Consider the following 12,946-nt stretch of genomic DNA (forward strand, 5'->3'; position numbering starts at 1 on the left):
AGACAACAAAAATCCATGGGCTGGGCGTGAGAAGACCAGGCTGTCCAACCTGCTACCTCCCTGGGCGAGTCCCTTGCCTGAAGTTTCAGTTCTTCCTCAAACAAGACAATGCCTGCCCTGCTTACTTTAAAGATGCCATGAGAATAAGATGAAATCATGTAAGTATAAAGGTATTTTCATATGGAAAGTGTTCCTACAAGTGCAATTATGAATTCATTCCAGATTGTGTTGACTTTTCCTTAACTTCATAACTACTTAATGAGTAGGTAATGAGAAACACAGCCCGTCTTACAGGGAAGAGAATTTAAATTACATACCTCCCTTCATTTATGGTTTCAGATACAAGTACAATAGCAACCTGCAGTGAAGGAGAATAGTATTACAGATCCTTCTTCCCTGGGCTTTTTCCTTACACCAAAACAGGGTGGTATTCAGGTGAAACTAGGGTGTGGAAAGTAATTTAAAGGCAAACCAAGAGGGTTGATGTTCTCTTCTGGGCCACAGCAGACATCTCCAATGGCCATGGTTCCCCTTTCGTCTGTGTCTGTGTGTCCTTATTATTTGCTCCCAGGACAGTGTCCTGATAATGGCTTTCAAATTTGCTTTGTCTGATGACTTCTGGATATGGAGACATAGACCACCCAATTTATAAAATTAACGAAAGAAGTCGTCATCCTGGTTGACTGATACGACATACTCCCATGTCTATTATACAAAATGACCACTGGGTAGCCAGGAAAAAAAAATTTAATGAAAATGTTAAAAAAAAAAATTCCCCTCGCCCCTTTTAAAGACCCCTGAAGCTCTAGTGGTGATAGGAAAAACTTTTTCAAGCCACCAGATTAAGTCAATGGTGCTCGGAAAGAATATTAAAAATGGCCACCCAGAGTGGAAATGCCAAAAAGAAGTGTCATGGATGACAGCTTGGGAACTATGGTTACCTCCAAAGCATCATGTGACCATTTGAGTGATACTGATGACCACAGTAGTGATAAATTCTGTTGACCTTAGACCTCAGGGGTTTGCTGACCCAGGAGAAATCTCAGAGGGGAAAAATAGCACCAGCAAAAAAGAAACAAAGAGGCTCTCAGAAAGAGGCTCCCAATCTGCCCTGCAGACCAAATTCTCGATTTCTCACTGCTGGGAATGTGTGCTTCCTGGGAACTATTATATACCTCCAGGAACACGCCACATCTCAGACCAGTTAATAAACAAAACTTTATTTTCCTTTAATACAAAAATTAAATAGCAAAGTTTTTTTTTTTTGTACAGTGATAAATTAGAAATTTACAGTACAGACATCAATGCAGACACACGTTTGTACATCCTTAAAAGCAGGGTCCATTTCCTTTGACGTTCAGCAATTCATCAGGGCACGTGTAGCAGGGCTTTGCCTGGTACCTGTATGTCGAACATCTGAAAGTCCCCGGGGTTGGCCTCAAGGTGGCTGGAGCTGCAGGGCAGCACGGGGGCCCAAGGACAGGCCACAGGGCGTCAGCCTGCCCGCTGCACAAGCAGGCCGAGGCCCAGTTCGTCTTGTCACGTGTCACACTTGATAGTTACTCCACCCTTCCTGCAAAGAGTTCAAGGGGCCTTCATCCTCAGACCTTCGAAAGTCTCACAACATCCCTGTGAGGTAGGAAAAAATTCTGAACCACCTAGATGCCCCACTGGGGAGAGAGCGAGAGAGCAGCCTCCCTCTCCCAAAGTGCACAACCAAGTTGGGGCCCGAGCCCATGAACAGGACATGGAGAGGAGAACATCCTGGGGGAGAAGATGGACCAGGCTTCGGGAAGCAGAGCTGCTCCCGCCCCTCTTCTCAGAAGCCCTTCTGAGATAACAGTGATCAGATCCTGAATATCGCAGGAGATCAGGGGGCCACCAAAGCCTGGAGGACATGGCTCACAGAGGACCCCAAACAGGCCCTCTCCGAACTGCCTGGTCAAATACAGGGAATTCGCTGGTGCAAAGAAGAAGAAGGGAAATAGGTAAATCAGAAACAGGAACAGGCTGCTATAGGGCAAATGGGCCGCCCGAAGGGAAGAGGCCTGTTGGGGAGGGTCAGGGTTCACTTCCCTCTTGGTGAGAGCCAGGGTGCCGTGACCACATATGCGCATGGCAAGACTCAGCGGCAGAGAGCTCTGAGCAGGCCACAGGAAAACAAAATCCATTATTTAAGGCTCCAGTATCTGATCCCCGGTAGGAGCAAAATGCTCTTCTAGGAGATTCTAAGATCTATGACCTAGGCCCATAGGAAAAATGATAACCTGGGTCCTTCGCCAGGCATTATACAAACCCAGAGGAGGACTCTGAACCCAAATACAAAAAAAGAATACCAGGAACCACTAAAGTCCAATGACTGGACATAATTGGCTGGAAAGGCAACTCCCTCCAATCTCTCCCATCACAGAATGAAATTCAGGACGTAGGGGGGCTCCTTCCAAAGTCTGTGCACTGTGGCTCTCCCTGCAGACTGCTGCTGGGGCCACCTCCCCAGAAGCCACAGACTGCACCAGCCTGGTGACATCCCTGTAAACTGAGTCTGCGCGCCAGGGCTGAGGCCATCGAGCTCCTCTGTGTCCTCGGGTCCCGACTTGGTTGCTAACACAGTAAGCCCTGAATTCAGTGACCGGGAGGCTTGGGGGGGGGAGGGAGCAGAGAAGACAAGAGCTCAGGGTGCTGGTAAAGTCACAATTCAGAAACTCAACACAGAAGTGTCCCTGATTCTGGCTTTCAGGGTGCAGGTGAGGGAGTGACTGGGGAGGGGAAAGTCAGAGAGCATCTCAGGGAAATAAACAGTGTCACCCCCTTCTCTGGTTTCAGGACGCAGAGCAAGCTGCCAGCTCAGAAGCCGTCTCAGAGATCAGGAAATGGGAGGAAAAAGGATATGAATCAACCAAGTAGTTCAACCAGATGGTTCTGGCCAGTTCCACCCTACCTCGTGTTCCTCTGCCCTGAAGGGTGGCCTTTACAAAGGAAGAGAAAGAGGGGTTTGCCAGAGCAGAGGGTGGACAGAGGTTCCCTTAGGCCCCGCTGAATAAAATCTCCAGAGGCCAAGGCATTTTGTGGGAAGCTCCAATCATCCCTACTTATTCTAGATTTCAAGAAAAACCCCAGCCCTAACCTTTTCCCTTGCAAGATGTCCTCAAATTCCCCTGTGCACGTCACATGGAGCACCCCAAGCCCTGTACAGCCTGCCCCCACAGCCACATGAGGTGTGGGAGTTCACATTCTTTCAGCCAGTGTTCGTAGTTTTCCTCGGGGATCTCCACAGAAGTGGTCATGAAACAGGGCTGAGGCCTTTTGTCAAAACCCCTGTAACTGACTAGCAGGGAAATCGTGGGGAGGGCTGAGAAAGACAGTAAAGGCAGAAAGACCCAGGAAGCGGTTTATGGGACGGGAGACAGTGAAACGGATGAACATTCAGAGGCCCGTCCTCCTTCCCCAAAACCAACAGCAAAATTCAGCAGACCCAGGAGCACCCTCAGTTCAGGTCATTGAGAAAAACAGAGCTTTGTACTCCTCGACGTCCCCTGAGGTGCCTAACACAGGGCTTTACACAGAGTGGACACTCGATAAATGTGCTAATAATTGACTTTTTTTTTTTTTTAAACAAATAGCAACTTAAGAGGTGATGGAGTCATGTCAAGGTAACTGGTAACTGACCTCAGCCACAAAGCTCTTTTCCTGAAACCGTAAACACTCTCCATTGTCTGGAATGTGAAAGGAAAGGCCCAAGCCCTGATAACTAGGGCTACTAATCCAGGCTGCACCAAGGGCCACTTCTAATCAAATATACTTTCCCCTGGGGAGGCCAGAGATTTGCAGACAGGACATGCTATAAACCCAGAAAGTTGTCGGGGCACTAGCTCCAGAATGTGCATGTAGAGGTTCACCCAAGTACTCTTATTATTATTTCATTATTCACAAATATTGAACACCTACTCCGTGCCTGTGACAAAGCCCTACAGTCGCACAGCAAGGCCAGTGCCCCACTGTACCGTCCTTCTTCCCTTTCCTGGGCCGGAGTCTCAGCACAACTCCCAAGACACTGAGTGGAGCGTGAGTAAGGGCAGGCTCTGCCCCTGGGTGCATGCTCCAGGGCCCTGGCCAGCTCTGGGAACTGTCTGCAAGCAGCACAGGGAGTTCACATTTTGTATTTCAGAGGCGACGTAGTCTCAGATGGAGTTCAACTGGTCCTTCTGGGGATCATTTCTCATGCTCCTGGAGCCCTGACCCAGAGTCCAGCCAAGGTACTAGGGCTCGGCGCACACACACACCAGGGACCACCCGTGCCCAGTTAGCATCTGTCCTCAAAGCCCCGAGACTTTCCCTCCCAAAAGACACAACAGACCTTATACGCATCTTCACCTCAGATGGCTCAGGAGGCCCCAAAAAGAAAGAAGAAAGGAAAGTGTCAAACCACAGACATAAAGACAGAAAACGACACACGTATCTCGAGAATCTGACCACCTATTCGGGAATGAGTCCCTGGAAATGTTTTTCCACAAAGAAAGGCGATCCAAGAGTTTTCCTACCTGTTTTTAAAAGGGGGGTGGGGTAGGGTATGAATAAATAAATGAGTCATTGCAAAGTAGCCGCTGAAGCAAAGATAGGTATGAGCTACAAGGAGAGCAACCTGTGACATTGTCAACAGTTTGTCCCAGAGAGCTGGTGACTAGAAGGCCTAAGGCAGGTTAAGAGAGAGTCCAGTAACAATTTTAAAAGAATTGCAACTTTTTGAGAGGCTGCTAGGGGGGTACCCCATTGTGAGGAACATAAAGCATAAATTTTAAAAGCTCTGGATACCCCTGCAAAAGGCAATTAAGACCTGTGCTGTTAAGAGTTTGCAGTTCATTTCATATGGTCTACACTTTATTCCCTACTAACCAATCAAGCTCCTGGCTGGAATTCTGGAGATTCATTAAGCACCATATAAATACTCCAGGCCACACTGCCTCCAATGAAATCTTATAAGGAGCCTTTGCCAATTACTAGGAAACAATTACGCACCAAGTAGTTGGATTAGCTGTCCTTAGTTCTCTCTACAAAACAGAAAACTCTTCATTGTGGGTAGTAGACTAGACTGATAACATTCTTATGCTAAAGGAAAGAAAGGCACTATCATTCTGAGAATGCAAGCTGACCATAGTTTTTAAAGTCAGTTGAGTATACTATTATGTCATGGTGCAAGAATGTGCTTTTAATTGTAATTGACACACACAAATTACACAGCTAATCTGTGTGAACGCAAAGTTGCCAAGAAACTTAACATTTTAGCTCTTCCAGACTGGCGTCTGCATAGATGCAATCACACAAAGTAAAATATATTAAGTCCCCATTGCTCAATGCAAGAGGTCTCCCGGGTCGGTAAGGTAAGTCAACTTGATAAATCTCATTTTCCTCTGAATTAAATGATTGTCAGAAAGTGAATCACCCTTACTTTCCCCCTCATTAGGCATGCTGCAGTGCAAAAAAAAATCCTATAAAAATACCTATTTTGAGTCATTAATGTAAAATGAAGAAAACAGCAGCAGCCTAGAACAGGGATGTTGAAATTTAAGAGGAAGAGAGAGAAGAAAAATCCACTGGACACCTTATGTGTGTTTGTACAGTACTTCTGTTTTTTCAAACAATTCTGTCTTACGACAAAGGCACTGAAAGATTCTGACACCACCTCTTAGGAGAACAATCCACAAAGTTCTAAACAGCAGACTGTGCACCACAGAAAATGTTTATGTTAGATCAGCCCAACTATAAAACTCTTCTAACACTTGTCTGAACCCAGTGTCTCCAGTGTTTATAGATTGCTTTGCTATCTGAAAGACCCAGTTAGTATCTAAGATTTTAAGGGTTAAAAAAGTTAATCTTTCTCCCTGCGAGTTACCTACTCACAGCTCAGATCTCACTCTACAGGGAAAAGCAGCTTCGCCCTGGATGCTCCTGGAATCTAGGCAGGACCTCCACGCTCCAAGCTGCGAACTGCTAAAGTGATCAATGTTTTGATTTTTCACAGCTTTGAAAGCCTCTAACTGGCTTTTCCATTGTGGATCATTCCAAAGTCTGCAGCAAAATCCTTTTATGATGCTGGGGAGTGGGGGCGGGGGGGCAGGAGGTGGTGGCTTAGAGGGGTCACTTAAGTGTTGCCAGTCTGCTCAAACTGAGATTCACTGCAGGAAACTTTTAGTCGCACTTGCACCAAAATGCTAGCATTCCCCCCCCCCCCCAATGCCTTCAAAATTTGGAAAGCGTGGAGCCCAGTTAGCCTTATACCACAGTTTCGTTGCCTTTCCCAGGCTTCACCCAACCATTACCCCGCTTTTCTCTCTTTACCTTCCCAGAATTCACCAATCTGTTAGAACACTTCTGCCAGGTGTGCAGAGTTTTGGCAGACCAAATCCACATGCCTGAAGTGATGCCCACCAGCAAAGACATAAAAATTTTCAACATTTCCACTGCCATATTGGAGTCATCTGCAGAATACCGGAAGAGCGCCCAGTTGGAGATTTCATAGAAATAACAGGCAATCACACAGGTGGCAGGCACCGTGTATAGGACTGAGAAGACCCCAATCTTGACCATCAGCCTTTCCAACTTGTCCGTCTTTGTCCCATCCTTTTGCAGATTGGACCGAATTTTGAACAAGGCCACTAAACCGGCCGCGATGAATAGAGTTCCGATCACCAAGTAAGTGAAGAGGGGAGCCACCACAAAGCCTGTGAGGGCATCGAGGTTTTGGTTCCCGACGTAGCACAGGCCAGTCAGTTCATCCGCATCCACCAGTCTCATAATCAAGATGACAATGGTTTTCACAGCAGGGATGGCCCAGGCGGCAATGTGGAAATAAGAGCTGTGCATCTCAATGGCCTCATGACCCCATTTGAGTCCCGCTGCCAAAAACCAAGTGAGTGTCAGAATAACCCACCAGATGGAGCTGGCCATTCCAAAAAAGTACATCAGCAAGAAAATGATTGCACATCCTGTGTTCTTAAGTCCTTCTTGGATGAGAACAGGTTCTGCTGCCTCTTCAAAATCGCAGGATATCCTTTCCCGGCCCACGGTCAGCCTGACAATATAAGCAATGCTATAAATATTATAGCACATACTGAGAAATATGATGGGGCGCTCAGGGTAGGAAAACCTGGAGGAATCGATCAGGAAGGTGAGCACCGTGAAGGCGGTGGAGATGAAGCACAGACTGGCCCACACGGCCATCCAGATGTCTGTGAACTCCTTGGCTGAGCGGCTATACAAGCCAGCATCATAGCCACACTTGAGAACACAGTTCAGGCTCCTTTTCACCCAGATGTATTGATCCGAGTTGGTGCCTACGGAGTGGCACTCTTCCCCAGGCTGCATGGGGGTTTTGTGAGGTAATGGCACCTCCTCATCACCTGGCCCTTCCATGCACATGTGGTTGTGGTCATTCTGGGGTGGGAATTTGCTGCAGTTCAGGCTCTCTGGCCAGGCAAACCCAAATTCCTTCAGGACGGGTTCACAGCGCCTCTTGACTGAAAGACACATGCCGCCGCAAGGGCCGATGGGGATGTTGATCTTCTCTGTGCACATTGGCACATAAACCGAACAAAGGAAGAACTGGAAAAGTAATGAAATGAACAAAGAAAACAATGACTTGGAAGTCTGACCAAACGCTTGCACGAAGCGGAGTTGAATGCTTCCAGGCAAAGTACATACCGACTTTTAAACCAGCTATAGGATAGGGACTCTGACTGCTTACTCTGACCTCAGACTAGGGTGCCTAAAAAAAACTGTTGCTTGCACACTTTGCTTCTTCGGGTTCTAGCAATCCTTTCCCAGAAAACATAAATAAATAAACATATTAAAAGGACCTAAAGGATTACATAATCCCTTTTTTGCATAATGCTTAAGAAAATAAACCTTAAGACTTGACTTTGCGTCTCCCTCTTTGAAAGAGCTGAACAGACTAATTGAATGACTGAGTCATTCCAGTGATGGGATAATCTATTTTTGTCCTCATTTCTTTATCACCATAAAAATAAATGTTAAAAAAAATGTAGATCCGGCTTTTCTCCTATTAATATTCTCTCTTTTCTCTACTTTACTTTATCCCCTAAAATTTATTTTTTTAATCAGTCCCATACTGAAACAGAAAATGTCCTAATTGAGACACTAGTAGACCCAAGGATGGGATGCAGGTTGAGGTCTCTGGTCACCAGGGCTTTGTTTGGGCAGGTTTCCTCAATGAATAATAATGAAACACAATAGAAAAATATAAATGTGAAGTCCCTGGAACTGCAGTACCAGCAGGGGAGAGTCCAGTTGCTGTCCTCAATTCTTCCAGCATTGATAAACAGTCGGCTTGGCTCCTTACAGATGTTGTCTATGAAGTCTAGAGTTACAAGTAACTATTTTCCAGCATGTAAAGGGATCCAGTCCTGTCCTTCAAAACAGCTTGGCTGCTTCCCCAGGATACATGTAATTAAAAATATATATCCCTGCAAAAGCTGTTTCTCCAACAAAATTGCCACTGATGTCAGGATATGTGCTGTTTCCAAACTGAGAGCTAGAGGATCATTTCTTAAGCTTTTATAACCTAGTTCTAAAGTTCTGAAGACTCCGAAGGGACATTTCAGCAGCAACAGGTCTAATCCCAACCATCTTTCTGAAACCACAGTCCAACTTTTAAAATGACCTATGTAAAAACATGCACCTACTAAGTAAGCTGCCTGCCTGTTTCTTATCTCTCAGAAGTTACAACCAGAACCACGGATTTCTGAAGCTTTCAGCCTGGACAACTACCCTCTATTTTTTTTCCCAGGTTCTCTGCTGTCTAAATTTCTAAAACTCACTCGTCACCTCACCAACCAAAACACAACTAGTGCTAACCCTTTTTTAAAAATCTCTTTTAGTTCCTTTTTTAAAAAGTGAATAGGTTGTTGGTTTTGTAAGATTATAATCATGCTGTATATGCAAATTATTTCTTCACCTATTGTAGACTGAGCATTTTCTCTATCATTACAGAAGCTTTAAAATTTTTACCGACTGAAAAAAATCTTCTAATATACAAAATACCTTCCTGGAGCTTGACCACACACTATCACCTTTTCCCCAAGCTGTGTTTTCTCCCCACCAAATCCTAAATCTGCCCTCAACCCTGAGGATCAAAATGATCTCAAGCCACCCAACCATTCCTTCCTGCATGACCTCTAAAGTCATGCAGGACGACGCGAGGAAAGGCCACTCCGCAGAAAACGAAGCAGTGGGGTTTCATTTAATAACCCACCCCCAAAATATGGGGGAGAAAGGAGGTCGGAGAGGGAGGAGAAGTTCCCGGCTCCTTATCTCTCCTTCCAAGTCTTAGTTGCAGCTGGCGGACTCGCCCACCGAGCAGCGGCAGCCAGAATCCTTGGCAAAGATAACCCTCAGCTCCACTGGGGTTAGGGGCTTGGCCAGACACGGGTGAGCAGGGGAGAAAAACGGAAGGGCGGGGTGTAAGAGTGGGTTCTTTCGCAGGCCAGACGACTTACACAACGTTTTGGCTTCCAGTCCCTGAGAAGGGACAAAAAAGTGGGGGTGGAAATCACTTTTCCAGGATAGTTTTACCCTTCAGCCTTGGAAGGGGGCAGGGGGCTTGGCCTGGCAAGGGCTTCACGGAGTTAGTTTGGGGCGTCCCCGCCCAAGGGGTCCCGTCCCGCCAGGGGGTGGGGGTGGGGGCGCCCACCTGCAGCTGGCTGGAGCAGCCGTACTGGATGAGCGGCGTGAAAGTTGTCAGCTGCAGTTCGGCGTCTGTCTGCAGCTCGTGCCCCACCAGGTTGGGCATCTTGGTCACGTTGTAGCCCAGGTTCTGGCACATGGAGATGCGGATGGGGTCGCAGCGCCTCTCCTCCTCGTCCCCGAAGCCCCGCGCTGGCTCCAGGAGCAGCAGCAACGGCAGCAGCAGCCGCAGACTGAGATCGATGCCCCCGGGCGCCCCCAGGACGCTCGGCACTGCGCCCCGCCAGGCCATGGCCAGAGCCGGGGGCAGCGACGGCGGCGGGGGGGCGTCCAGCAGACACCCCCAGTTTGCACGGGGGCGCCGGCTGCCCGCGCTGCTCCCAACTCCCGGGAATGGAGTGTGATAAGGCGCCAAGGGCGAAGAAGGGGCAGCGGCCGGGTCTCTGGCAGCTGCGCGCGACTGTATGGGATATTAGACGCCCGTAGCCGGGGCCGAAGGACAAACTGCGAGGGGCATGGCTGCAGGCAGCGAGCCCCCAACCCAGCGCCGGCCCCGTCCGCTCTGCCTCTCGGCGAAACCCGCCAGCACCCAGCGCCGCGCCGCTCTCACCGCCCGAGCCCTGCGCGGCGCTAGAGGTTGGCTGGGCGGTGGCGGGGCGGGACGGACAGTGCGCCTCTCCAATGGCCGGGCGCCGTGGGCAGCGAGGGGCGGGGACGCTCTGCCGCTGGAAGGGTCAGGCCCCCGCCCGCCCGCCAGCCCTCCTCCCCCGCCCTTCTCTCCCTCCCTCCCTCCCGGAGCGCCCCGCCCGGCTTCCCGGCTCTCACTTTCCTCCCACCCGGTTCGCGGCGCTCGGGGGCCAGGCAGGGATGGAGCCGAGTTGCTCCAGCCGGGCCAGCCTGCCCCCACCTCTTCCAGGTGAGAAATGCTCCCAGATCAGTCGACTCCCTTTCCTTCCACTCTTCCGGCTGTCACCTCGGCCCGTGGCTACCTATCAGGCAGAGAAACGTACACAAAGAACACGGGCTTTAGATTTACAAAGACTGTGGCTTTAAATCCTGGCTTTGTAACCTTCAGCAAATTGCTCAATCTCTCGGCGTCAGTTTCCTCATCCGTAAAGAGACTTGGGAGGATTAGAGGTAATGCGTAAAACGCTTAGCCCCGTGCCTGGTACAACGCAAGCTCGCAGCTATTTTCACTGCTAACTTGCTTGGGTTGGAGCCGGGCCGCGTCTCCCCGCCCCCAGACTCGGCCCGACCTGCGCCCGGGAGCTGCCTGTCTCCAGCCGCGAGTGGGGGAGGCGCCCCGGAGCAGCCGACCAGCCGACGGTCTCGCGCTCCGATTTCCTCACCGTATGAAATGAAATTCCACAGGGGGATTCAAAAGGAAATGAGACCGGGACGCTCCGTGCTTCTCGGCCCGCCGCCCTTCCTGTGTCGAGGACACGGTTTCTAAATAAGGTTGGGAGGGTGAGAGGGCGGGAGGGGAGAGGCTTGACCTGTGCACAGGAGGCGAAGAAGGCGCACAACCACCGAGGGTACCCTCCCCCAGCCTCCCGGGCATCCCTCCCCTGCAGCCTTCATCTCTAACTTATTCAGCTGCTGCGAAGGGTCCTGGAAGTCTGGGGATCATGCGACCGCTGTTTTGGTCCAGTTCCCCCCAACACACACATATTCCCAACCCTCCCCCACCCCACTGCCCACCCCTCGGGTGGAGGTTTGTGCTAGTTCACCCTTTTCCTTTCCAGTCAGACCAGTAGAACCCTCAGCAGGTGGATTTCTAAGCCATTTACTTATTGCTTGACTGTGGTGAAGCTACTGTGCCTCTCTGAGCTTCAAATGGGCCATCTGTAAAATAAGGAAATTCATGTCTTCCCCACACAGTTGTTTTAAGAGTTAAATGAGAGAATGCCCCTAAATCATTTAGCACAGTGTCTGGCACATACAAAGTTAGTGCCAAATAACTTGGTTTTTGTCATTGTGAGGTGACCTCCTGCTTTCCAGCCAGGTCCCAAAGACATCTCCTTGCTGCCCAGGTCTGAAGATCTGGATAAAGAGCTTTCTACTCTCTTCTTGAGATCTTTTGAGCAACACTTGCCAAGGTTTTCCTGGGCCTTGGTGACAGGCCCCAGATTTGTATGCATGTTTGTATCCTCTATTTCAGCCAAGTCTGGCAGATGGCAGAGGCTGGATACAAGTTGGAAGGATATCTGTTCCACTCCTGTGGTGCTCCTATTTTGCCTTATAGCTTTAGTTTTCATATACTGTCAACTAGACTCAGCTGAGGGCAAGAATGGAATCAACTTGTTTTGGTCTTTGGCTCTGTACCTAGAACTGTGTTGGGCACATAAAAGCTGCTTTGTCTCCCGCCATCATCACAACCTCCCAGGGAAGGAGACTCTATTAGCCTCTTAAAGAGATGACGAAACTGAGGCTAGAACCAAAGTAATAGTTAGAAAATGGAAGACCTTTCCAAAAAAAAAAAGAAAAGAAAAGAAAATGGAAGACCAACCAAACCAGGGCCCAAGGAGGCCCCTCAAAGATGGGAGGCAGGGTTTTTTTCCCTAGCAATATTCCCAGCTGGAAGTCTACATACTCAGGAGTAGGGTTGACTCTTCCGTTTGTGCTGAGTAATGCAGGAGACCATAGGCCCACAGAGATGAATAAATGATGAGATGAATGAATCCAATGAACAGATGAACCCCACCCTCTAGGAACTCACAGGAGGAGACAAAGAAGGAACAGACAACTGTAACTCAATGTGGTAAGTGCATAGAGAATTGTGGGTGAATTGAGGGTGGAGGTAGCTGAGGTTACAGGGCTGTGCAGAGGCAGATGGCCTGCAGGATTCTGAGCTACTCAACAAAGCAGAGTTAGTGTGCAATGGGCACTTCTCCTGACACATTTGCAGGAAGGGGAGGAAGGCTTGCCGTGTACTGACGGTATATGTGCATGGTTTATTGAAGGATGAACTCTGCGAGGTCAAAGAGCAGCACAAGGCCTGGCACAAGAGGCTACACCATCAATGTTGAGGGAAGCCATACTATTATCAGACCAACAACCAAGAACTTCCATAGAACACTTACTCTGGGCCGGATACTGGGTTACATGCTTTCTGTGCATTATCTCATTTATTTCACTCAGCAGCTTGAGAAAACTGATGTTTTGAGGGGTTAAGCACTTTGTTCAAGATCACACAGTAAGTGACAGGGGACTCAGACGCATGCCTGTTTATGGGCATGGTACTGCTCTC

At 48.9% G+C, this 12,946-nt stretch overlaps 1 protein-coding gene and 1 pseudogene across 2 annotated transcripts; one reads left to right on the forward strand and one right to left on the reverse strand.

Annotated features, from left to right (window-relative positions):
- Positions 1-1,204: 1,204 nt before the first annotated feature.
- FZD4 (frizzled class receptor 4) lies at positions 1,205-10,664 on the reverse strand. Of its 2 annotated transcripts, XM_073879845.1 has the most exons (4): positions 10,533-10,664; positions 9,704-10,156; positions 6,334-7,596; positions 1,205-1,629 (listed from the first exon to the last, which is right to left on the reverse strand). In XM_073879845.1, the coding sequence occupies exons 2-4, from the start codon at positions 9,986-9,988 to the stop codon at positions 1,585-1,587; spliced, it is 1,593 nt and encodes a 530-aa protein (XP_073735946.1). In that variant the 5' UTR covers positions 9,989-10,156; positions 10,533-10,664; the 3' UTR covers positions 1,205-1,584. The 2 variants fall into 2 exon arrangements, with proteins under 2 accessions (XP_073735946.1, XP_025750055.1); XM_025894270.2 differs by having other exon boundaries at positions 1,205-7,596.
- Positions 10,519-12,946, forward strand: part of LOC112806150 (non-selective voltage-gated ion channel VDAC3 pseudogene) — a 28,663-nt pseudogene continuing 26,235 nt past the window's right edge.

Source organism: Callorhinus ursinus, unplaced genomic scaffold, assembly GCF_003265705.2.
Source record: "Callorhinus ursinus isolate GAN/ISIS: 27379988/994484 unplaced genomic scaffold, GSC_fseal_2.0 scaffold35, whole genome shotgun sequence".
NCBI lineage: Eukaryota > Metazoa > Chordata > Mammalia > Carnivora > Otariidae > Callorhinus > Callorhinus ursinus.